The 27079-nt window shown below is 43.5% G+C and overlaps 3 protein-coding genes across 6 annotated transcripts in view; 1 reads left to right on the top strand and 2 right to left on the bottom strand.

Annotated features, from left to right (window-relative positions):
- The first annotated feature begins 4224 nt into the window (after positions 1–4224).
- On the top strand, positions 4225–6221 carry LOC145433101 (protein-cysteine N-palmitoyltransferase HHAT-like). Its single transcript, XM_080310033.1, has one exon. It carries the CDS (start codon positions 4380–4382, stop codon positions 6147–6149), a length of 1770 nt encoding a protein of 589 aa, XP_080166159.1. The 5' UTR covers positions 4225–4379; the 3' UTR covers positions 6150–6221.
- Positions 6222–7420: 1199 nt separating this feature from the next.
- On the bottom strand, positions 7421–10020 carry LOC145433102 (protein-cysteine N-palmitoyltransferase HHAT-like). The gene has a single exon (XM_080310034.1). The coding sequence runs from the start codon at positions 9726–9728 to the stop codon at positions 8091–8093; it is 1638 nt and encodes a 545-aa protein (XP_080166160.1). The 5' UTR covers positions 9729–10020; the 3' UTR covers positions 7421–8090.
- A 3299-nt stretch (positions 10021–13319) lies between these two features.
- The window catches only part of LOC145433089 (mitogen-activated protein kinase kinase kinase 1-like), a 42922-nt gene continuing 29162 nt past the window's right edge, over positions 13320–27079 (bottom strand). For all 4 annotated transcript variants that reach the window (XM_080310010.1, XM_080310013.1, XM_080310011.1 and 1 more), the window contains exons 18-32: positions 26388–26535; positions 26201–26324; positions 25129–25262; positions 24831–25072; positions 24031–24140; positions 21993–23407; positions 21282–21369; positions 21142–21220; positions 18641–18879; positions 17604–17735; positions 16404–16566; positions 16210–16341; positions 15443–15585; positions 15030–15161; positions 13320–14217 (exon numbers count right to left, since the gene is read on the bottom strand). In XM_080310010.1, coding sequence (XP_080166136.1) covers positions 14071–14217; positions 15030–15161; positions 15443–15585; positions 16210–16341; positions 16404–16566; positions 17604–17735; positions 18641–18879; positions 21142–21220; positions 21282–21369; positions 21993–23407; positions 24031–24140; positions 24831–25072; positions 25129–25262; positions 26201–26324; positions 26388–26535 — 3428 coding nt within the window. In that variant the 3' untranslated portion in view covers positions 13320–14070. The remainder of the gene's footprint in view (positions 14218–15029; positions 15162–15442; positions 15586–16209; positions 16342–16403; positions 16567–17603; positions 17736–18640; positions 18880–21141; positions 21221–21281; positions 21370–21992; positions 23408–24030; positions 24141–24830; positions 25073–25128; positions 25263–26200; positions 26325–26387; positions 26536–27079) is intronic.

Here is a 27079-nt window from a genome sequence, read left to right as displayed (position 1 = left end):
CCTAATTAAGAATTGCACGCGGCGTGTTGATTGATCAGCGAGACGCAGACACGACGGCACCAGTACGACAATGCTATTCTCAAATCCACATTGTATTCGCGATTATTGGCGAGAAATGGCCTAGGATTGACATTCACATTTCAAAATACAAGCCTAGCAATCCACGTTCTCGATTGTTAGGTGGCTTGCTGTCGTCCAAATACAGGCCTATGTTGTCGCTGAACGGGAGAATTGAGTAGGCCTAGTAGTAAAGTTAACCTAATTATATCGGCTGACAAGTTTCTCTGTCGATCAAGTTATTATCCCAGTGTATACTCTGTATTAGTTGACTGACTTGCGTGCTTGCAATTAAGGTCTAATTATCTTCGCGCGTACTACACGCTCAGCCGTACGGCTAGTAAAGCCATCGAAAAGCACACATTCGTGTACGACGTACACTGTTCACACCACACCTCTCTGTGGCGATCGCCCTCGTTTATGCTACCGCCCTATTCCGCGCTTGTTCGTCCGCTGCGATACTACCGAGCGTGCGCATAATATCGTCAAAACCCAACAAAATCGCGCATCTCTGACCGGAACTAGGCGCTTGAAGACGGGCGGCGTTTGCCGGCTCATGACTAAATGTGAGCATTTACGAATTTCTTTCAATCATACCGTAAAAGAAACGCGATTTTCAGGCAATGTCCGTATCGTATTCGTACATCTCCCACTCACCGCAAATCTCTGTTTATTATTAAACTATAATATATTAAATATTCGCCATGGTGTGGAGACGAGTGGTCGTAATGATGACGTCACAATAGCCAATTTCGTAACGCAAAACCCCCCCCTTTTTCGAGCTCTGGATACGCGCCTGCCTAACATTCAAGATTTCTCACACAACTTGGATGGAAAATCGGTGTTTTCAAAAGTCGACCTTGTGAAGGGATATTTTCAAATCCCCGTCAGGCCACAGGACGTGGCGAAGACTGCAATCACCACGCCTTTCGGACTCTTTGAATTTCTACGAATGCCGTTCGGTTTGAAAAACGCGGCACAAACATTCCAACGCTTGATGGATTCTGTCTGTCAAGGGCTTCAAAACGTGTTTGTTTATCTTGACGACGTCTTAATTGCGAGCCAAGACCAAGAACAGCACTTAGCAGACTTACGGACATTATTCTCCCGTTTTCGTGAACACGGGCTTGTGATAAACCCCACCAAATGTCAATTTGGCCGGTCCACGCTCGATTTCCTCGGCCATCGAGTTTCAGCCAGCGGCATCAAGCCTCTTCCTGAGAAGGTGGAGGTAATCCGCAATTTTCCTGCGCCTCGGACGGTCAAGCAACTTATGGAATTCAATGGAATGGTGAACTTTTACCACAGATTTCTACCGAGTGCTGCGGAAATTATGCAGCCTCTATACAGAGCAACCGCAGGTCGTAAATCCAAGACTCAAACTGTCCAGTGGTCAACAGACATGACCACGGCTTTCAACGCTACTAAGGCTGCTTTAGCCAAGGCTACGCTCTTGGTGCATCCTAAAACAGACGCGCCAACCGCCTTAACAGTAGACGCGTCGGATGTGGCTGTTGGAGGCGTCCTCCAACAGAAGTTGGGGAGTGTTTGGAAGCCGTTAGCCTTCTTCAGCCGTCAACTGAATAATGCTGAAAGAAAGTACAGTGCTTTTGATAGGGAACTGCTGGCGATTCATCTGAGCATCAGAAAATTCCGCTACTTTCTGGAAGGACGTCACTTCACCGTCTACACCGACCATAAACCGTTGACTTTTGCTATGGCGAAGAAATCTGTACCGTGGTCGGCCAGGCAATCCAGACAATTGGCCGCAATCAGTGAGTACACGACTGATATACGGCACGTTTCTGGGAAAAGCAACTCGGTAGCGGACACACTATCGCGTGCCACTGTCAACGCTATCGACGACGGCCTTGATTTCCAAGCGATGGCACGAGAACAAACTGACCTTGATCTACGCGATACCAGCCTTGAGTTACAGAGGATTCCATTTGACGGTGGGCGGTCCACCTTGCTTTGTGACGTCAGCACTGGGACACCGAGGCCGGTGGTTCCACCATCGTGGCGACGACGGGTTTTCGACGCTGTACACACCTTGTCCCATCCGGGCATTAGGACCACCAAGAATTTGGTAAGCGCCAAGTATGTGTGGAAGGGTCTTGCAAAAGACGTGAACCAGTGGAGCAGGTCTTGCATCGCCTGCCAACAGTCGAAGGTCACCCAACACACGAAAACTGCTCTTGAAACGTTTCGTGTTCCGGAAAGGCGTTTCAGTCATCTGAACATCGACCTCGTAGGCCCCTTGCCTCACTCGCGGGGATACACGTATCTCCTCACAATTGTCGATAGGTTCACCAGGTGGCCCGAAGCCATACCGATTTCCGACATTTCCGCCGCCGGATGTGCCCGCGCACTGCTGTATAATTGGGTGGCGAGATTTGGCGTTCCGGCAGATATGTCATCTGACCGAGGGCCTCAGTTCACTTCCAGACTATGGGACGCAGTTTGTGAACTTCTTGGCACCAAACTTCACAGGACCACTTCGTACCATCCCCAAGCCAACGGACTGGTGGAACGCTTCCACCGTTCTATGAAGGCTGCCTTGCGTGCTCGATGCACGCATCCAGGCTGGGTAGACGAGCTACCGTGGGTTTTACTTGGACTTCGAACCACGCCAAAAGCGGACCTAGGGTCGACTTCGGCGGAGCTTGTGTACGGTGAGACAATAGCAGTGCCAGCAGATTTCATGGCCACGCCTGAGACCGTTACAAACTACAATCCACTGCTTAACCGCCTCCGAGAAACTGCCGGAAGTTTGCGCCCAACCCCTACCTCGTCTCATGGAAACACATCAGCTCACGTGACTTCGGACTTATCAAACAGTAAATTCGTTTTCGTGCGAAGAGGCGCACATGGGCACCCGCTGACAAGACCGTATGACGGACCATACGAGGTAATCTCCCCAGGAGAGAAGGTCTTCAGACTGAGGATTGGCTTGCGCGAAGAACTGGTTTCGGCGGACAGACTCAAGCCAGCCTACATTGACAAAGAGCATCCATTCGTGGCGGCGCAACCACCTACAAGAGGTAGACCGCCCTTGCGTGATCGTTCGATACCATCTCCAGATCATGAGCAACGATCACCCGAAAGCTCCCAACGTGAACAGGATGACACGACGTATACGCGCAACAAGCAGATGAAGACTCGCTTCGGAAGAATGATTAACGTGCCCCCTCGATTCCGAGCATGAAAAGGCTAGTCACGATCTGGTGGAGGGTGGTGTAGCTACACATAATACACCTACAAACTATATCCAAGCGATCGTGACTCACAAATGTATTACGCTTACTCCTGACGCGTTACCGTTCGAATATTAACATTCTGATACATTCGTACCGCTCTGACTTGCACGCTCAAAAGGTGCCAGTCAGAGAGCATGTTCATATTATTGTTGTTGTGATTACAGATTGAGTGTAACTGTACTTGTCTGGCGTTCTCAGTATCGAAATGAGAGTTACGTAGTTAGTTAACTACTCAGTAGGAAACGAGTTCCTACATACCTATATTAAACAACTTGTACGTGTACGACTTTACGTACAAGTAGACCAGTGCTACAGTGTTCGTGCAGTACATGTCGCTTCCATCACTGCCGTAGATTAGGCTTCTCTACGGAATAACTGCTGAAAACATTGAAATGAACAATTGATCATTGCAAATAGCATCATGTTCAGTTCGAGTACACATCGCACGATTCATACCATGGGAAAAGACTCATTTATTCAGCCACGAGAGAGCTCTTGCAGCTCGTGTATGGGCTACTTTAGGTTTTCATACAGATTTTGAAAGTGACAAAAAAGTGCGGCCACCTAGAATTCTATGTGATTCACGCGACCCCCAGTACTGAATAGGCTGAGGCTCCACACTCTTAGTCCTAAAATTTCATTCCAAACACCGTTTGGGATTGAGTCATAACGATAACTTCCATGAGGACATACTATTGAAAATACTTTACGAAATCCACTTAGCGAGGTTATTTCCTTATTATATGCAACCGACTCAACGATATTATGATTAGAATAATAAACTAATGCACGTGTGCGCTCTGCGGAGGTAGGTCCACATAATTTCTACTAAATGCAGGCAGGAATATAATAATTGTCTCAGGTAACGGTTTTGTCGCCCCGGGCTACTCAATCACATGTGCCTAACAAAATGAGCAAGTCAAATAATATCAGCGCTGCTGTAGCCTAATATTGCACCTGATTATGCTGGTAGAAACTCTAAACATTTGGAGATGTGACTTTGTGGAAATCTGCAATAGTCTCGTGATATCTATCTACTGAAGGGATTAAGAAAGGTTTATTATGATTAATGCATTCAAGAAAATACTCGTACGTCACCGTATAACATCTGCGAGTCGAATGCAGACAGAAGAAGAAAGTGTGAAAGGTCATGGTCCTATCATGCCATCGTACTATCCTTGCCTTCCAAAAACGGAAGTAGCTGCGTATTTTATCTTTTATGTGGGATGTGTTTGTTATTCGGTTTCACATGTTTACGGTATTTCAAAAGAAAACGAAGATCGATATGTTTATGCTGGAAATCTCGTGTCCAGCAACAGTGCAATCAAAGGAAAACTAAAAGACGCGTCAGATGATCAGTGGATGATGATGACGAAATTCATGTGGGATATATATCTTGTAGGATTTACTGGACATTTCGTTGTGGCGCGGATAATGGAGAGGATATGGTGGGAACGGAGGTTTCACGTCCTTTGCTTATACGGAATAGCTTTCACGGTATATTTTTTCGGGTTTTCGGGAACTATTCTTGTCATTGTACACTGTGCGATCCAGTATATTTTCGCTGTGGTATCAAAAAGTGTAATGATATGTTGGGCTACTGGGTTTCTACTTTGCTTATCGCTGGTAGATTCCATTTCTTCTGAAGATTCTATTTTCGGGTTTACGTTTTTAAAACTTGTGAGGCCTTATCAGGGAGATGACGATAAAGCGGACTTCCTAGTTTTTGTAGTAGCCATGTGCAACTTACGATACATAGCATTCACACTCGAGTACGTGTGGGAACAAGAAGCACAAAAATCCGATCGACTGATGGAGTCATCCGGTCAAACTGACAGCGTTGAAATAAATTCTGAGGGTTATGGAGTGCCACGTCGCAATGCATCTCAGATTGTTATTCAAAGAACAATGACAGCCCAACGAGATTTTAATGGCCATGCATTTTCTTTCTTTGACTTGCTTACATTCCAATTTTATTACCCGTTGATGTACGGGGGTCCTATCATGTCATATAAAAGATTCGTTACCGAAACTAAGAATGCTCCGAGGTCTTGGAGTGTTAGGGAAATAGGACAATTCACTTTTGGAATCCTACGCTTCGCATTCTGGATCTTTTTCATCGAATTTACGCTGCATTTCTATTATCTACCTAGCTTATCGTCTGACGAACGTATAATCACCAAGATGCCATCGTTTTTTCATGCATTCGGACTTGGAGTCGCTCAGGTCGGATTCTTTTACATAAAACACGTGATATTATACGGATTCCCCTCTCACATCGCAACCTCGGACAATTTCAACGCGCCCAAGGGCCCGCACTGTGTCTATTCGAAACATCGTTTGACTGATATGTGGAAAACGTTTGATCAGGGGCTCCACGAATGGCTTGTGCGTTACATATATTTTCCCTTAGGGGGGTCCAAGGTTAAGCTCCATCAGTTGATAATAAATACGTTTTTACCGTTCTTATTTACTGCGATTTGGCATGGAGGTGATCATCAATATTTGTACTGGGCAGTGCTTAGCTGGATGGGCGTTTTCGCAGAAGGATTAGCGCTGAAGATATACCGAATCAAACACGTACAGATGTTTGAAGCAAAGTATTTGACTAGGGCGTGGAGCAGACGGATTCGGGCGATGCTGTCTTCCGTTATGTTTGGATCAGCTTTAACAATAAACGTGTATTTTCAATCTGGAATGGACATCGGAAATGCGTATTGGAACAAGTTTTACCGCGAAAGCTTTCAAATAGCGTTTCTGTTCCATTTTACTTACTATACGGGTGTTCAATGCTGTATGGAACTTCAGAGGTGGAAGATCACCGTCGACTGATCATTGACCAAGCTCTGTAAGATCGATCCTCCCGTCTATACCATGTATATCAACATATCATATTTCACCCAATTATGTTTTGTTGCGTATGTTTTTGATTTAGGCTTACACGTTTGACAAATGAAGATTCTCTCTCCCGATCGATAATCCAGCTGATATCTTAATGTAAATCACAACCAGTGACGTGTGAGTTGATAGCTAACGGTGGGGTTACCAATATATTTTGGAAATCTGAAAAGAGGACACTTTTTCAAAATATTCAGACTTGCAATACACCGGAGGAAAATCCTAGGAAATGGTAAATTTTTCCCACTTGGTGGTCAGTCGACTAAAAGAAAAAAATGTGAGCTTCCGGCTCAGCTCCCGAAATAGCCGCCGGAGCATTTCTTCAGTACTGATTTACTGTATCTCACTCGAATTATACCCTATATTTAAACAAAATTCTCAAAACAGAGGACATTTGGGCGTCCCCCGAGGACACACAAAAAAGTCAAAAATGAGGACAAATCCTCTTAAAAGAGGACGTATGGTAACCCTAGCTAACGGTGAGTGTGGTGACTGTGACTGTGCCTCACTTCCTTGTTTCTCTGCGCTGCCATTACACGTAACAAAGCCGATAATCTCACACTCCTTGGCTATTTTGAGGGGGTTCTAATGCCCTGACGTGAATAATGTTTAGATTTTCGGAATCAGTGCAACAATAACATTCGCTTAACACCAGTTATTATAAATTCTAAACTGTTTATGATGAAGTGCGCTATTAGAGGCGAGGCTTTGGCCGTCTGTGCCTCATCACCTCTCCTTTCACACTATATTTCTTGACAATAAGTATGCAAATTCTCTGATTTTTGGTGTTGAAATTTTTAAAATTCAGTTATTCATGAATATCGATAGAAAATGCCCGTAAATTATTGGTGTTATATTCATTGAAGGTTTTACGATTTAATTTCACTCATCCTGGCCACATGCGAGGCAGTGCCTCACTTGCCTCCCCGCACGTCACTGGTCAACAACTAAGTGGTTATAGAGATCTATTCATACCCTTCGTCGATTTTCATCATTTCCAGCGTGTACTTCCGAGGATAATGTGTCTGTGTGTTGATCATTATTCACAACCTGAGCAATTTTTGGGATGACTCGAGTCACATTTTCTGAATCCATTGACTTGACTCGAGCTACTGCTCCAAGATTGCTTTGCTTGACTTGGACTCGACATGAGATCAAAATCGAATGACTCAAAGACACCCAAAAATGAACGAAAAGAATACGTATTTTACAGAAATGAAATATTTTTTACTTAACTACGTAGATAAACATTCGAAATATCGTGAACGAGAATTATATCTACTATATATGCAATAGCACGTGCTTCATTTCATAGAACAATAAGACATTATTATTGCAAGATATATTCTACGAAACAGCCGCCCTAATTTTACCGAGTATAAACTGTCAATAAATGGGTACAAAAGAACTGCAAAATTTCTGCCAGATGATAACCATATGACATAGCGCGCAAATCATTTCATCTCTATGCGCTTTTCGTAGAGGTATACGCGCAAACAGAATCCACCACATCATATATCACCATGCGAAATGATGCATTTGACTCATCTACACGAGCTGGAACAGGTGTGAATGCAAAATTTTGAGCCAGAAAATGCCGATGTCTTATTTATACCCCTAGGTAGCGTGGAAATCCATAGATCACTCGATTTTCGTTTACAGTGTATAGTATATTCGTTTGCTAAGGGGGTAATGATCGGTAATAGGCCTATACCTCGGTCCTACCTATCATCTCTTCCATCCCTAAATCGTTCATTAACTGTTTTTCGCTGATTGATTTCTTGTCAATTTCATCATTCATGAATGAGTTGCGTGTTAGAAATAGCTTTAAAAGTAAGGCACGGAATAACAGTTTGTTTCAAAAATCCTATCGGTTTACTCTAAATTCATAGAGCTCTGCGCCCCGCCATACAACGAAACATGGATGAGAATGGTGGCCAGAAGGTTTTCGGTATAAAATCTCGAAATGTAAACATCCCCCATCTTGACACCAGCCAGAAAAATCAAGTTGGTGACGATGAGAAACCCGAACATAAAACAGGACAAAAATCCTCTGAAACGTCTGCTCCACTGAGGCGTGAAGTATCTCCTTTCCAACTCTTTCACGGCGTCCGTGCGATAGATCTCCATCGCAATAAACTCTACCAGCACGCCAAACCAGCTCATGGCACCCCATTTTATATGTCGCCGCGTTGGTCTGTGCCACAGCACCACAAACGTGAATGAAGTTGTCAAGCTTAAAATGGCCCTGAGCGACCCATTTCGTGAGCCTCCGCAAGGAATATAAATATACCGTACGAGCCACTTGTGAAGACCTTTGTCAATGAGTTTCCAGAAATCAGTCATCCTGTGCTTGGAGTATACACATTGAGGCTGTCCGGGAGGGTCCATCCCGTCGGATGTTGCGATGTGAGCGGGTAAACCGTACATGACTAGGTATTTAAAGTAGAACAATCCAACTTGAGCCATTGAAAGTCCGCATAAATGATATATCTTCAATTTCTCGTTGGATGACCAACTCTCGTACAGCAACGCCGACGCGTACACGTAATGCAGCACGAAGTCAATACACACATGAAAAGTCGCGTATTTTAGCAAATTCATTATAAATTTAGTGGTTCTTCCAGATGTCCAAGGAGGTGGCGGCTTTTTTGCTTGCTCCGCGAATTCGTTGTAGTTCATAACAGGCCCGCCAAGAAGCAGAGGAAAATACATTTGGTACGTTAGCAGGTCCATAAAGGTCAGGTCTGGATCTTCGCCATCATCGTAGTATCGGGTGTTAGTCTTCTTCAACATTTTTGACTTTCCCGCATTCAGCTCACTCTTTCGTCGATGTTGCCAAACATACTCGAGCCCGAAGCCTATGTACCGCAAGTTGCTCATACCCACGCAAATCACTAAGATGTACATTTTATCAGGATCGGTTTTATAGAATGCTGCCATCGCTTCGTTCGTGTTGTGAAGAAAGTACATCAATCCTAAACCGGTAATCCAACAGGCTGTCACGCTTTTTGTCAAACGGACCGACATAAATTGGATCGCCACATGAAACAGTAGATACAAGAAGCCCTCGATGTGCAGGAAATACGCTGTGAATGCCAAGCTGTACGCCAGTAGTATTTGGAATCTTCTTTCCGGGAATATATTGTCTGCCAGTCTACCAATAATTAAATGTCCAATAAATCCGCGAATGTAGCCATCCCAAAAGTAGTCCTTCCAGAGTGACCATTCGGAATCGGTATTATCCAAGTGTCGCCCAAGCCAATCTATCCACCCGTCATCTAAAAGTCCTTCCTTTACTAATTTCTTCTCGTAAGACGACGATACCGGAATCAAACTGCATACTGTGACGATAACTCCTCCACCCCACAACAGCGTGCAAATAAATACTTCAACAGAAGGTAATTTCGGATAATATTTCTTCCTAGTCTCATTGGTTGTTTGAAAATCTGACACAGCCGGCTTCGCGGTTGCTACTCTTTCGCTGTTTCTTTGGGCAGTTTTTGTACGCATTGCTTAGCCTATTTTTCTTGACGCTGAATCGTTCATATAAGCTTACAGCGTATACTGGCTATACGTAGTTTATCTCCTAAAACTCGTGTACGTGTACTATGAAATCACCCGATCGATCTTGCTGCAAGCTATACCGCGCAATTAAACCTATTGCCGCTTCATGGTAAAAGCGTGTACGGCAAACTACGAAATATCGCATTACTATTGTGTACTCTTAATGATGTTGTTTTGCCGAAGGGCTGGTTCAGCTTCACTGAATCATTTATCAAGTACAAAGTCATATAAGCCTCCCTTGACCAAATTATACTATTACGCTGCCGGCGCGTGGTTAGCGTTACAGATAAATCAAACGACTCATACATTTCACAAGGAGATTGGAAAGCCATAGTAGTCATACACGTTTAGTCATTCGTATCGTACGGATGTAGAGCCTGCCGTAACATAGGTATATTGAATGGGATATGAAGTGATACACCGGAAATTTATATATTCTGTAACCAGAATCAAGACTATTCTTACATTATATTAAAACAGAATAATTCTAACTGAACTCGGAGATGTAAATTTTATGATATACAACTTTGACTAACGTGAGCTCGGATTACGAAGTTGGCATTTTGTAACATATTACACAGAATGTAGATCCGGGGTCACCGACACGCGGCCCGCGAGGTCTTATTTTGTAGCCCACAACTTGATTTGAGATTTCGGAAGAAAGCTAAGAAAACATTTTAAAATGCTGAAATTGACGTGCAATGGCACAAACACTGCCAATACCGAGACGCTTAGAAAACGGCTCAGGGCAGTAGTTCTGAAACTGGGTGGCGCGCCCCCCTTATGGGGGCCTGAAAGCATCTGAAGGGGGCGCGGAGCTGCCGTCTACTGTAAAAAAATTTCGCGCTCAGCGCAATTTACATCGACTTGATAGTTATAGTTATGCTCTGTGTACAATATGGAATTCATATTATAGAATTCTCCCATCAACATTCATAACCATCCATGCCATCAAACTATCCGTTGGGAACTGCCAGCATTATATGGATGCATTTTGTGATATGACGAGAAGGGGGACTCGAAAGTTTTCAGTTTCATATAGGGGGCATGCCTAAAAAGGTTAGAGAGCCACTGGCGAAGGGCTTCGGCCCCACGCGATCAAGCTTGACGTGGATCGAGATGGTCTTTCAGTTAGTAACGTATCTCGATATGGCCCCCAAAAGCGTTTTCAGGTATCGTGCACACGTGCACATTGCACAAGCACAGCTCAGAGTTCAAAATAAAATGAGATTGATGACAGTGATCCGTTGTTGTATTTTTATTCCTTTAATAAAAGATTGCTTCTTTTGTGGTCACTATGCCCATCGCCTATGTTAGGTAGCACGGCGTTGTACTGACGTAGAATTATAAACCGTGGTTATACCTACTTCATATCGATATTGAATTCATGCGGCCCTCGGCCGCTACGAAATTTGAAAAGTGGCCCACGACCCGTTTTGAGTTGTCCAACCCTGATGTAGATTTTACCTGAATACTACTAACCATGATGCTCAAGTTGTCAGCACGTATTGACTATTTAGTCCAAGAGTTCCATTCGGTGGGCCTTGGCCTCTAGTTGAACTTCCGCGTTTGGAAAACCGTACGTCAGCAGTTAGCGTGGCGTGGGAATCTCTTATAAACCAAGCCATCATGTCAACACGGGATCGAATAACCATTGTCTTTTTCGGTTCTGCGCTAGCGATCCTCCCAGCCCGCGATATTATAACTATTACACCGAAACCGAACAGCCCTTAGCCTACATTACAACAGTCGATTTTAATCTTTACTAACCTGGCGATCGGCGAACCCTTACTGTAATCTGCAAGCCCACAGCGAACATCAAATATTTATCTATTAGTCACAAAAGTATCTGCCACATTGCATCCAATACATCCAGTTCAGTAAAGATAGGACGGTGTCGAAACGACTAGGAGCAGTTTTTAAAATCAGACACCTATCTGGGCCTAGGCTATATGTAAAGAGGAGGCAGCATGCACTGCACGAGTGCACACTGCACGTGCACAGTGCACACTGGATTCATATAAATAGAAGATAACATAACAAGGGCGTTGTTCTTAAAGTATTGGTCGCGAAGGATATAATTTAATAATATAATGGATCCCAATTTGAAATCACTTGCATCAGACATGCTTCATGGAAAGCTGCCTTGCGTTCAATCGTTGTCTGGGCGGCCTCTATGTCAGATATGCCCCTAAAAATGTAGCATATTACCAATATCAAAAATGCATTGATGATGATTCGCAAACTGTGAGCCGCCACAAATTCGCAGGTGTGCCGCGAGTCTTTCTGGAATTTCGAAAGGGACTGTATAATATTGAAGATAAGGCGTGCAGACAAGCAGATCAGACTCTTAAGTGGTCTAATTTCAACAATAGGTGATATAAATAATAATCACAGATGACCAGCCATTTCCATGGATCATGGAGTGCAGACGAGTAGAGTAATGTGCATTGTGCAATGTGCATTGACCATGACCCCATCATAATTGGGCTGCTATATGTCGTGAAGATATTCTTTGATTCGTATCTAATCAACTTATGAACAAGAAACCTCGCCGCAAATTATGATCACATTGTCTTGACTTCATCTTACACTGCAATACTTTTCAGGATTTGCTGTAAACAAATATGGGTGGGTACAGTTAATGGGTATGTGAACATGTTTTTTTCTCCCTTTGGACTGAAAGTAAAAGCTGTAACCGAGAGACGCTGCTTGGAAACCGACGAAATGCGGGGATTTATGCCAACAATGAAACCTCGTTCCAGTCGAATGTATGTTCGTATATAAGAGTATCGCAATCGCGTTACCACGAGAATGGATTTTTAGGCAACTTTCTTAAGTGTGCCACGAGCGTTTTATAATTTTTATGCTGTGCCACAAACGAAAAAAGTTGGGAGGGAACCACAGATTTGAAGAGAATCGAGTATTATGGAATACTGCCAACAACATGAACTGTGCATCAGCAACAGTGTTGAACGTACAAACCATTAAAGCATGATTTCACACAACACAAGGTTAGCCTATAGCATACCGCAGTTCAACGTGACCACTGCCGTGCGTGTCGAGCTAGAGCCCGACCGATTATCGGTTCGCCGATGATATCACGCTTTGAAAGAATTATCGGTATCGGCCATTGGTGAAAAAATATCGGCCATTTTCGTGACGTCACAACATGGCGGTAGGAAGTCAGAAAACTATAATCCTTCGCCGCTAGACTGGGAATATTGCTAAATTTCATATAGCTTACACTTTCAAGGTCCCCAGTTGCAGTCTTTCTAGTTTACTTCATGTATAAGTATGAAAATGGATGTAACGCTGTTGAAATATGTGCTCTGAAGTTGTGAAAATGTGCCTTTTGAGGTAGATTCCACCATATTTGAATATCGGTAGAATATATCGGCGAAGGTGTTAGATATCGGTTTCATCAGTATCGGCCCAAAAATCCAATATCGGTCGGGCTCTAGCTCATGACCCCTATTATAGCGTACCCCTGAGACTGTCACACCGACCCGCGGTTAAGAACCACTGCATCGCACATTGGCAGTAAATCAACTAGAGATAGCTTTATTAACAAATGATCTTGATAGAAAAAACACCACTAGCATCGGGCGAATACGTATTTCACAGAACACAAGTCGCGCGTAACACGGCGTCACAAACGCATTCAATTTTGAAATAAGGAATCTACAAAAACCACAGACCGACAAACAAGTCAACGCGGAACGAACGTAACATATATATTTCACAAATTTCCGACAAACACAAAGCAGCGTATCTTACAAAAAGCAGCAGCGTAATGGCCCGGACTGCGTTAGTGCATCACACAACAGAAAAACTGCCTCATTAAAACAGAAAATCGAAGACCGTTAAAATGCATACTGCAAACGGGGCGGCGGTAAAGCCTATAAATTCATAACAGGTAAGAAATCGCATTGCTTCCCCCACCATATATATCCATAAAAAAAACTACATAATCTGCCAATCCGTGAACTCTTTGACGTGATCTGTAATCGATCGGTGGTTAAAAAGCATGAAGAGACTACGGACAGAAGAAGTACAAAGTGACGCGATATATGAAAGTGATCTTTTACAAAAACAGCGATATAGCGGCAGCATGGTAATAGGTAGAGCCGGACCGATTATTATTATCAGTTCGCCGATAATATCGAATCGATATCCCACTTTAAAAGAAAAAGCAGTATCGGCGATTAGAGTAAAAATAAAAGCAACTTTAACGACTTCAAAGCACGGTAAAATGGTGCAGTTGGTAACAATGATTTGCGTGATTTCACCATCGGATAAACACGGGGTGCTTCAAAAGGTCCTCCGCGGGCGGCCTTTCCTTGGGGTCGGTTTCGAGGCATCTCCTGCACAGGTCTCGCATAGCCGGCGACAGATGATCGGGTATAATTGGCGTGCTGGGCGAGCTGGCGATCTGAAAACGATCGGTGTGTAAATCTAACGGCGATAATAAACACATACCTTCGACCAAACTTTGATAACAAGATCGCTCTAGTCGCTTAATTACAACGAAATGTCGGTAATCTAATTCTAATCTAATTATTGGTGTTCCTGGAAATGCTACACTAATCACCGAACTCTGATTTAATATGAATTGTAGTTAATATTAATATGGTGTACAATGCAGGTTCAATCAACTACTTTAGAATATATTATACACATAAGGAGTTTGTGTATAATCTTAAAATGTATGTGCCAGTGATGCCATATTGCGTGATACCACTGTCGATAAGCAAAGTTCAGTTGCTGATGATTGGCCCTGACGAGTGCGAGACTCTTTGCAGGATAATTTACTGGTGGCCTTTTCGTGTGCCCATTATCAAGAGATTCAACTAAAAACCAAATTGGCGAAGCATGACAAAACAGTGTGATAATATAAAAGAACGCTAGGCAAAGTCATAACAAAGAAATGAGAGGAATCAAATCATGCACTACTCGGAAGACGTTGGACAGACAATGAGCAGTATATTAAAGAGCTTCTTGGGGGTAGAGAACTACAATATGCAATTGATAAGTATATTCATATTGAAATGAGCCCGAATATTTTCGGCTGACACTCGTCAGGGGTAATCGTCAGCAACTAGCAGAGAATTAGACAGAACATCGTATACCAACGATCGTACCACAAAATATGACGTCAACAGCATTCAATATGAATACACAAATCAACAGTATATATAGTAATGAAAAATCTTTAAACGAAGGAGAATCCCAATATTAGCCCACCATAAAAATAAGCGAGAGATGGTTGGAATGCTGGTCCGCATCCCAAGGCGGGCGACCGGTAGCCATTTCCGTGATCACGCATCCCGCGCTCCAGACGTCGCAACTTCTACCATAGTGTTCCCCGCGAAGCACCTGTTGCAATACACATAACTGTGGGCAACAGTCGTACCCGCCTATACCAGGGGTTATCGAACTGGGGCACTGGTACGGGAACTTCTGTTGGCTACTCGATTTCAGCTATTTCAATTTCCATTGAGGCGAAGATATGGCATCCCCTATTACCGTCAAAGTGCAGGAGAGTTTGTTGGCTAAAGAATGTTTGAATTTCGACAGTCGTACAAGAGCTTTGATTTCACATTCTACTCTACATGCATGAAAAGGTATGCAGTTGAAAAAAGTTTGAGAGCCCGTACCTCGGGCGCCATGAATGCGATCGTGCCGAGCAATTGGCCCTGGAATTCGCCTGCCCCGGTGGCTTTTGTGGCTAACCTGGCGGACGCCCCGAAATCGCCGATCCTCAGACGCTGCCCGGTTGAGTCCACGAGAAGGTTGGCACCTTGAAAAACGAGGGCAGGGGTTACGATAACAAAAATCCCAGTTATTGGAATACGAAATCTTGGATTTGAAAAAAATAGTATTTATTAGTTCTTTCATTATTTATTTATTACAGATCTACCCACCGTAAATACTATGATTTGAAACCCTTGCGGTCGAACATCAGTAACTTCATTTTTACAGGTTGGAATTAAGACAAATTTGTTGTACATCGTTTTTTTTTCAGACAACCTAACAATTTCACGCGTCAGCCAGTGAAATTTGAAACAATTTTACATTCACGTTTATTAAATAAATCTAAAACATTTTTCTTATATAGCAATGCTTCTATACGTTGGAATTCAGCCAAAATTGCCGAGCAGCGTTTTTTTAGGCAACCGAACAATTTTACAGTTTAGGCCAGGCCAGTGAAATTTGAAAAAAAGAATGAATTTGGGAGAGCCCTAATGAGCACGCGAAATTTCAACACACTACACTTGTCATTTGGGCCTGTGGCACTTGAGCGCGTGGGTTCCAATTAGGGTAGGGTTGGATTTAGGGTTAGGTCGGGAAGAATTTTGGGGTTAAAAAGTCACATGCTTGCGTTATGTCGCATGCTCAAATGTCTTGAAATCGCGATAAATACCTTTGATATCCCTGTGCACGATGGAAAGCTCGTGCAGGTAAGCCAGCCCGCGAAAAATCTGCAGCGTGTAATTCGATATCACAGACTCCGTGAAAGCCCCGTATTTGCCGAGCAGAGTAGACACCGACCCGCCTTCAAAGTAAAAAAAAATTCAACGAAAAACGATACTATCCGGAAGTGACGCCGCTATTTACCCGCGCACCATTCGAAGAACACGTTGTACATCCCGCGTTCCTTGGTCACCCCGTGGAGCCGGACCACGTTCGGATGGGACAGGCGGCGCATCACCTCGATCTCTTTGTCGATCACCTCCAAGACCTGAGCCTGCTCCTTCTCGGAGCACCGCTGATAATTCACCTGAATGAGGATGGAAAAAGGAATCGGCCGCTGAATCACAACAACGGAACCCACATCATATGGTTGATGTTTTTCGCTTCAATTCCAATAATGAACATTATTCGATAAAATTGTCAGGCCGGCTAAAAAACGCTGCACACCAAATTTGACTCCATTTCTAATTTACTACATTTTTTTCTTCAAATTTTACTGGCCCATGAAATTGTTAAGTCGTCTAAAAAGCGATGGATAGCGAATTTGACTCAATTCCAACCAGTAGAAGCGGAACTATTAGAGGTCAAAATTTGAGGTTTGAAATGATAATATTTACTGTCTGTAGTTACATAATTATTAATTAAAGAATTTTCCGCCGTAAATACTCCTTTTTCCAAATCAAAAATTTTGAGCTCGAACAGCTTCGCTTCTACCGGTTGGAATTGAGTCAGACTTGGTGTGGAGCAGGGTTGTGACCAAGTCAGAAGGTTCCGAGTCACAAGTCAATGTCCCTTTTATAGTATTGACTCGAGTCAGGTCGAGTCATTTTCAATTCACCGCCGAGTCGAGTCCGAGTTCAAGTCATCGTGTTGACTGCTCGGTTTCGAGTTCAGTCTTGTCAAATCCAATTTTTATGACTCTAGTGATATCGAATGGTTTGCGTTTAAAATACGGTATTCTAATTTTCCTCACTTGTAACAGTTTCTGGTCGCATTTTCAAGTACCAGTACCAATAGACGAAATCCCAATAATGTGGTTACTTTCCTATTCTTCTAAATTTACAATGAAATGTTGGTCTTGGAAGTCTGAGACTCCAGTCATATGACTTAGTACGAGTCATGCACAATGACTCGGAAACAAGTTGAGTTAACACACAAATTGACTCGAGTTATTTTACGCATTCGAAAAGATTATTCGAGTCAAGTCATTACCACCCCGGTGCACAGCGATTTTTATGGGCTTCCCAAACAATATTATCAACTAGCCTGTAAAATTTGAAAAATACCTACTCTACGTGTTTTATTTCACTGTCATAAAATCCTATGCAACCCAAAATTACACACCTGCTTGACGGCCATCAGGGTCCCGGTGATGACGTCCCTGGCTTGGAAACAAGAGGAGAGCGCGCCGAGCCCGATTTGGTGTCCCTTGATCCATTGCTTGTCAACGCGATACTCGCGTGCCTTCTCCGTGTTCTGCGGACGCGTGATTTTTTTGACATGTCAAAATTTTGTCAAAATTGTAGCGTTAGGTAAAAAAGCTGTCAAAATTCTGATTTTTTACGTCAAAATCTTCCTGTTTTTAGGTAAAAAAATTCGCCCTGGCCATTATTATTAATTAATTAATCGGGCTGGCTGGACACATCGCTTGGACTACTCAAATTAAGTCACGTAGTTAGATGTTATTTATCAACAAAAATTGTGGTTTTAATACTATTTATAACTGTGGAGGCCTTCAAACCTAGATTAGTCGTATCAAAGTACGCAAAAAACATAGCACAAAGCTACAACAGGGTTGTTCCAAAATAAATTTTTCCTTCCGATTTTTGCGGCCATCAGCTAAAATAGTTGGACCGCCTAAAAAAACATTGCACACAAAATTTGGCTCAATTCCAACGGGTAGAAGTGAAGATATTAGAGTTCGAAAATTTTGAATTTAATAGAAAAAAAACTGATTTTTTTTAATAAATTTCACTGGCTAACCGATGAAATTGTTAAGCTGTCCACTCAAACTATGCAAAGCAAATTCGAGTCAATTCCAGCACGTAGAAGTGAAGTTATTCCAATTTCTCATTCATAATTCTTGGATTACCCACGGTAAATACTAATTTTTTCAAATCCTAGATTTTTAACTCCATTGACTTCGTTTCTACCAGTTGGAATTAAGCCAAATTTGCTGTGTATCGTTAAATAGACATCTTGACCATTCTACAGGGTAGACAGTAAAATTTGATTTTTTTTTTGTCAATTTTTCTAAAATAAATTCAAAATTTGGTTAGTTTATTGAAATTTGTTCATTGCCCCCATGGGCCCGGGGCAAGTCCTAGTGATCGGCAACCCCTGTTCTATTGATACACTCCACTTGGATTTAAAACACTCACCTCATCTTGGGTACGAATAAACTCTGCTTCGTCTTCCGAGTACGACAAATGGGGTATCACGGGTATAGCATCTTGGGCGTAGCTCACAGCCAGCGCCCTAGCAAAAATCTTATTCTCCTCTTCCGCGATAGAAGCTTGACAGGAGCAAGCCGCGGTGATGTCGGTCGAATAATCTCCGCCTACAATGGCACTGAAATCGGTCGTGTTGCTGACCTCGTCGCCGGGAGTGAGGCAGTCGCCTGAAAACAGCAGCGGGGCAGTCTAGACACTTATATACAGGCAGGATAATAAATAACAGGTAATAATTCAGTGAAATGGTGGCCAGCGGTACGGCCACTGTTGCACGTAAAAGTTACAAAAACACCAAAAAAATAAATCAAATTTATTTCTCAGATTCAGTCCGTGAATACTCTGCGGTTCGACTTTTGCCAGTAACGATCATTTATAAAGAGAGAAAAGGCGTCCTCGGAGGACCATTCACACTTTCGTGGAGAAAAGATGACAAATCCTTTTAGAAGAGGACACATGGCAGGCCTACACATATGAAGACAAAAATATGTTGTAAAAAGTCCAACGCAATAATATGTATAACAATATATTTGAAAGCAATATGCAGATTATATAGGCCTACATTACATATATCCTATATTATATAGCATATGCCGTACCTACCTAGTAAATATTTTGGGTATGCAGCTAAACCGCAATTCAGACAAGTAAGCTAGCTGGTCAACTGTGCTATCTAGACATGAGCAATGTCTTTTGTCTACATCCTGCTGCTCACGTGAGCCAATTAGCGATGCATTGATCGAACGCAAGTCATTAGAAGACGCAACGCGTGACGACAAGACCTAGGCCTCGATACTGCGCGAAATGTTGCGATTGTAATCTCCTGCTGTGTAGAAACATGATATCTGACGCGCCGGCCGGAACTATCGCGTCAGAGAATGGATTTGATTAAAATACATACTGGCTGCGAACAGACTGATGCGGCGTTATCGATTTTTAATTGCGCTACTACGAAAACACAACTATAAGAAGATGTGTTGCAAGGCTCGCAATATCAAAAGTCTTGACTTGTGAGCCCACCACAGATTCGGGCATTTGTGAAAATAGTTTCTGTAACCTAAATTTCTCAACGTGATCAGCCGAAGATGCGTGTTCGTTTGTTCTCGAGACGGGAGTGATCATCAAATCTATTTAACGATGTTAACCTAACGTGTGGACTGAAACCATAGGCGGTATAATCTGAACCGGAAATGCGATTTCTCTGAAGTCAAGTTTGTACATGTAACCTCATTACGTAACCTTAGGAATTACCAGGTCGGTGCTTCAAACTGTTACGTCATACGTTTCCAAATCCTAATTCGTAACATAATGCATGTGATTAGCCGTCATCCTCAATCATAAACGATGTTACGTCAAGCTACTGAGGGCCGACATTTTCAGGCCGACATTTTAACAAGAGTTGAAGTGGTCTATTTCAGTGTTCTTCAACCTGGTGTTTCGTACACCCTAGGGTTTACCATGATTTTTGAAGGGTGTAGCGCTCGGATGGGGTGCACAAGGGTGTACCAGATCCGTATTATAATGAACCGATGAGACGATGACTGTAGCTATCACAATAAATACGCCAGTTTACGCTTCAGAACAGGTTGACTGGATGTGTAATATCGTACAATGTGATGTCAATGTTTCCCATCATTTTGCCTTTGGTAATGGACTTATTAGTTTCTTTTGGAGTAGAACAGGGTGGAGTTGGCGTGTGTTCACCTTGTGATATCTGTCTAACGATTCTCGAGGAAACCACCGCTATAGCTCAGACATTTTGAATCGGTGCTTCCTGCGACAAGCTTATAAATAGCGCAGGATACATGATTGCGCAGCCAGGGGGTCGACTTTGCGAACCACTGCGTCAGATGGCGATCCAGCAACCTCGAGCCCTGATTCGTATTTACTATTTCCAATACGTGTCAGCCTTGCTCAAATGTTCATCTTTATTTCGGTTAGGCCAGGGGTGCTCGACCTGCGGACGTACGGCCACATTCAACCGTAAAACCAGGCGATTACCACTGCTGTCATTGATTCTAACAACAATACAAACAATCCTTACGGGAGGCCAAGAAATAACAACATGCTGCAAAGTGATCATTAATAAAAACCGGAAGGATGCGTCATCGTTAATTTTGTTTCCAAAATTTTCGAAGACACCCCTCCATCGGCTCTACGGTTAATCTGATCATGTGAGCTGCGAATGAATAAAATTTTGACAGTAATATGTGAAACTACCAACATTTTCAACGAAATCCATTCGAGGGGCGAAATTTTCGCTCCCCGCGCGACCACACACATACCGTAATTCTAGTATGCTTATAATTTAGAAAAAAACTGCACAGCGCAGAACACAGTCCAAGCTTTGGTCTGCCAGGATAAATCAATGTGATAAGGTAAAAAAACAAATGTTAAAAAAGAAAGAAACATAACACGGCAAGACAGATCACCTATTTCCGATTTGAAAGTGATTGGCGTCTTGTCGGCTTGAGAAGTGTCCGATTCCAGATCTTCGAGAGTCGCTTGGCTCTGAATTGAAAAATGTTTTCAGGGTGTGCGCGCGGATTTAGTATGCGGCTGTTGCTATTACCTCTGGCGTGTTGGCGCTGGTGGATTGCGATTGGCTTCCGGACTGGTCCGACGACGTACGCAGCTTCATTTGCGCGCTGGTGCCCGGCCTGCAAATGAAAAAAGCATTCGTGGCTAGAACAAAAAAGCGGACGCGAGGGTTCTCAGGCTTGCAATTGCAATTGTGGCTTACGGTCGTTCGAAAATAACTCCGCCCTACGAAATTGTAAAGTTGTCTAATAAACGATGTACAGCAAATTTAACTCCTTTCCAACCAGTCGAAGCGAAGTTACTGGAGTTGAAAATTTTGGAGTAGAAAACTTACTGTTTACTGAGGACAATCTTAGAATTATTAATGAAAAACTCAAATATCTTCACCTCTACAGGTCGGAATTGAGTCAAAATTGTTTTGTAGCGTTTCTGTAGGCAATTTCATGGGTTGGCCGGCAAAATTCAATAAGATTTTGCGTAATAAATTCAAAATTTTCCAACTCTAATTAATAGCTGCAAATTCAATAAGATTTTTCGTAATAAATTCAAAATTTTCCAACTCTAATAGCTGCACTTCTACTCTTCGGAATCGAGCTGAATTTGGTTTGAATCGATTTTTTAGCCAACCTAACAATTTTATCAAAGAGCTGCTAAAATGTGAAATAAAAGTTATTTTTGAACAGCCCTAATGATTATATTGGAAATTCGATGACCACCCAAGAGAAAATAACCTACGACTCACTTTTCCTCATCTTGTCTCGCGGTCCGCACGTAAAACAACGACTCCTTCCCGTCCTTAGACGGGACAGATTCTGTAACGTGGGTCACGCCTGTCTTAGGGGGGCCCGTCGGTGACATCACACTGTGTTTTGAGTCGCGGGTCGGCGATTTCGCATTGCGCTTCAAATGTTTCGGACGCATAGGCCTCGCGCCCTGCCCGTTACCAAACGTGACCCTGTACGCGCCATGGTGGTCGATTAACGAGTCCCTCGCGTTACCGAAACGCTTTTCAGAACCAACACAATCCGAGTCGGACCCGGACTCAAGCTGTGGCCTCGGTGGTAAAGGGGGTGGTATTAACGGATACCCGTCTTCTAACCTGTGATCGTCATACGGACCCGGGAACACATCGGGGCACTTACCGGGGCTAAAAGCGGGGTTAAAATTATCCTTATCATCTGACACACAATCAATCGAGCTGGACGACGCATGACCACTATCAGTTGTGACTGATTTTTGCCGTGCCGGGACAGGGGCCGGACGCCGCCCCACCTCCACACTACCACTGTGTTTCAATATCCCCCTCATCGGCAGTCTAGTTTTATTCGACGAAATTTCAGCCGCCGACCGATTGTACAAATTTAACGGCGGGGCACTTTTGTCGGGGCACGCCTCCGGCGGTTCGTCCGGGGTGCGCACCTCATGTAATGTTTGCGGGTGGTTCGCGAACCCTTCCAGCCTCTTCCTTTCTTTGTACCGCTCCATAGTGCCCCGACGGGCTATGTTACGGCTGATTGGGTGACTCTCGTATTTTGATGGCAGCATCGGAGGCTTTTTCGGGTTCTGCCCCGGGTCTGGGTCGGGCGGGTGGGGCTTTGTATGCGGTGGCGGTAAAGGTGGGGGCTTTGTGGGCGAGTCCAGGGTGCTTGACAATGTCTCGTCACGATCAAAACCAGGGCCGGGGGTCATTTTTGATTGCGGTGTCGTGATATTTTTGGGGTCTTTTTTGAGGACGGGACCGGTGGGCCGGGTGTGTTTTCTGTTTATGCTCTCGGCCAGCTCTTTAACGCTGAGCCGCCGGTCCGAATTTTTGCCCAAAGACGAATCTGATTCTCTGCTGCTGCTACGTTCCCTACACGACGAACTGGCGTCTGAATCCGGCGTCCTGGCCTTTTTGGACATGGTGTTAGAGGTGGTCTGTCTAAACGCGGACACTTCGGACCTAAGGCGTAGCAGCGTGGGCCGCTGGCGACGCGCGTTTGGTGACGCTGTCGAGTCTGTAACGGATTTTGTCTGGTCCGCTTTCTTTTCTTTGGCGGGCAGGGGCGGCGGGACGTCGGCCGAGATGTCCCGGTGACGCCCGTCCAAGACGGGCGGTCTCGCGTTGGAGTAATCCGCGCCGGGGCTGGCGCTGCGAATCGGTCGAAACAGGCTGACCTGCAAAAAGTAGTCCCAGGATTTGATTATGCCGCGACGCAAAACGAATATTTTTTTTCAAAGACTGAAATCATACCCTCCTCGCCACCAAGAGTAAATTTACTAATGAGAATTACAGTTACGATACAACTTTTCACTGAAAAAGCCTACAGACCTTGACTTGTCTTACGTAGCATACAAATCACACAGTAGAAAAACATCCCTGCCCCATTCAGGGTATACGATTTTTGGCCATGTTGAGTAGTGACTAAATTTGCCACCATAACACTGCTATTTCCAAATATGACCAAAATTTCAATCTGGCTGACCTCGGCATCTAACGGCTGGAATTGAGCCAAATTTGGTGTGCGACGTTTTTTTTTAGGTAACCCGACAATTTGACAACCAAGCCGATGAAACTTGAACACCCCAACTACGCACGCTAATGGAAATGACGTAACTGTGAGGTCATGATCAAAATACATCATTGTCACCACAAAGTGCCTTGAAATACGTATGGTTGAAAAATACCAAATTATCTTCATGGTCACATAAAACGTGCATATTTCAACTTCATAAAACGTGCACATTTCAACTTTCCACATAATTCGTACCGTTGTACTAGAGTCATGAGTCAGTCTTACCTGAATGGCGTCCGTTAAATTAGTGGTGTCGTCCGACGATGGGGGCGGGGTAGGCGGGTGCGCGCACGATCCGCCCAGAAGTATCCCATCTCGATGCATGTTGTTCAATTCTGCGAAATTCACAAATGAGCAGTATATTCAAATTGAAATGAGCCCGTATATTTTCGGCCGACACTCGTCAGGGGTAACCGTCAGCGACTGGTAGAGAATTGGAAAGAACATTGTAAATCGACAATCGTAACACAAAATATGTCACGGTCATGAAAATTCAAATAATCAAAGGTTTCGTCACCAGAGATGAACAAGTGTAAAACTATAAGCTTGTCCAAACCAGATCAGAATTAGAATAACCGAATTCGAAAAAACTCGAACCAAGTCATATGACTCGCGACTAGGACGGCCGAGACATACATTTCATTGTAACTTCGAAGAATAGTGAAGTCACCGCACGATTGGTGTTTCGTCTATCAGTCCTGATACTTGGAAAATAGAGTCAGAAACTTTTAAGAATTATGGAAATTAGTGTATCATGAATGTGAGCCTTTCTGTATCACCTGAGCGGAGTTGAAAGAATTAGGTTGAATTGGATTGAACTCAAAACCGAAGAGTGAATACAATAACTTGGACTATAGGACTCGATTCACGACACCATGACCCGGACTCGACCCTCTACTCACCTACTTGGACTTGACTCGGTGATGAATCACCAATGAGTCGACTTGACTCGAGTCAAAATTACAAAAGTCAGATTGACTTATGAATCTGAACCCAAAAAACTTTACCCACTGCCAGAAACCTACCTTCGTCATATTCTTCGTTAGTCGACGGCGACGACGCCAGTTGCATGGACGCCTCGGCCAGACTCGGAGACGGAAACGTGGCCCTGTGAGACGTGACCACGTAGGACGGGTATCTGGCCACGCTCGAAGACGCAATCCCGATCTCGCCGGCCCCCGGGTTGGAATCCAAAACCGGGCTCTTAATCGCGGCCGGACCGGTGATCCAATCGCTCTGCTCGTCGCACGACCCCGACAGATTACCCCTAGAATTCGACACGGATAGATACGGGAGTAAAGAAGAAATGAGACGATATCGTACCATTCCACTGGCACCGATACGTCTTCGGGTAGAAATTGCGCCACCCTCTTCCGCAGCCTGGGATAATCCAAGTTCTGCAGGAGCTGCATGCATACGTTCATGAATTGCGGGTCCTTGCTCCCGAAATTGACTGCCTGCGTTGTGAAAATAATCGGAATGAGATTGTCAAAGTTGGCGGTCAAGTATATATCTCATATGCGCCGCAGCGCAGGTAGAAAACTTGTCGGTGTTCATTTTGTTTGCAGAAAATGAACAACAAGTCGATTATTTGAAGAGCTTCTTGGAGGTACAAAACTTCAATATACAATTGAATAGTATATTCATATTGAAATAGCCATGAACATTTACGGCTGACACTCGACAAGGGTAATTGTCAGCAACTAGTAGAGAATTGGAAAAAACATTGTCAATCAACAATCGTATCACAAAATATGACGTCACCGTTTGAAATTTCAAGCTGGTGACGTCATATTTTGTGATACGATTGCTGATATACAATGTTCTTTCCAATTCTCTACTAGTTGCTGACGATTACCCCTGACGAGTGTCAGCCGAAAATATTCGAGTTCATTTCAATATGAATATACTATCCAATTGTATATTCAAGTCGATTATCCTCACCATTTTTTTTATCAGATTGCTATCGTAGGCAGTACACAGCTACCGTAGTTCAAGAGATTCTCTCTCTCTCTTTCGATCTATCTAAATCAGTGGTTCCCAAACTTTTTTAGCTGGTGGCACACAAAACTCCATCTTCACGTGTCAACGCGAACATAGACAACGCGATTGAGTTCAAGCACACCACATTTCGTCGTCAATTCCGAGCCATCTCTCTCGTTAACAGCTTTTAATTTCAGACAAAACAGAAAAGGCAAATTTTTTGTGGAAACAGCGTTTTAGGTCGTTCCGTAAATCACTCTGCAGAAAGATTGCTTGATGCGTTGGCTTCAAATCTATAGTTGGTAACAGCAAATTCGGAGAAGTAATGTTACAGTAAAAGATGAACGATTTTTTGCTTTTGTTTATGAGTGATCTAAACTGTTGTCATTATGTAGTCACAAACTCGCGCTACCTGAACAAACACTTTGTGCGCCATCTTCACCACGTACTGATGCTTCGATATCCTCAAACAGTCGGCAGTGTACTTGGTCACTTTCGACAATCTAGCAGACACTGCACCGTCGGTGTGACTCTCCCTGTTAAAATTTTGTCGAATTGAGACACGATACAATCACCAAAAGCCAGACGAAGAATCTCACGGATGCGTGAATTTTTCCTTGAATTCCTTAAACAGTTCGTTGAGGACGTTCAGACGTCCTAGCCGCCACTGCCAAGACGCCGAGTCCGGGGCTCGTTCCGATTCGAGAAACTCCAGGAAGTAATCGACGTCGCCTACGCCAAGTGATTCTTGCAAACAAAAGAACGACCGGTAAAAACTAATGTCGCCAATATTTCAAGGTGCTGACGAGATATCGTCGCGGTGGAATTAACGCAGCGTATGTCCATTTTATCAAACTTAAAATCGCGTTTTTGTAAAATTTACATTTTTTCCGATTTCAGATGGATATTTCTTCGACCTAAAAAACGGAATCTGCGACACCAACGAAATGCAGGTTGCAAAAATATTTTGACTTCATAGACAATTTTGACAATTTTTGAAAAAATTTTGACTTTTTGTGCAATGTCAATAAACATCGCCGTAATCAACAGATTTTTTGATCAAAGCAGTCAGAATTGGGTATTCAAGGCAAAGCAACGCTGAAAATTTCAATTCAATTAAAAATGAGACTGATAAGGCTGGCGGTTTTAATGAATAGTATTTACAATGACCAATTCTTTAATTATTTAATATAGTGGTGCCCACCGTAAATACTATTTTATTCATATCTAAATTTTTCGACAGCAATAACTCCGCTTCCACTGGTTGGAATTGAGCCAAATTTGGTTAAAA

The sequence above is a fragment of the Botryllus schlosseri genome, chromosome 2 (genome assembly GCF_051294905.1).
Source record: "Botryllus schlosseri isolate E-star chromosome 2, Bs_hap1, whole genome shotgun sequence".
NCBI lineage: Eukaryota > Metazoa > Chordata > Ascidiacea > Stolidobranchia > Styelidae > Botryllus > Botryllus schlosseri.
The sequence above is the reverse complement of the archived record's forward strand: the minus strand, read 5'-3'. Positions and strand labels throughout refer to the sequence as shown.

Coding starts and splice junctions, on each gene's coding strand:
- LOC145433101 (XM_080310033.1), top strand. CDS start 4,380: ATGATTAATGCATTCAAGAAAATACTCGTACGTCACCGTATAACATCT.
- LOC145433102 (XM_080310034.1), bottom strand. CDS start 9,728: ATGCGTACAAAAACTGCCCAAAGAAACAGCGAAAGAGTAGCAACCGCG.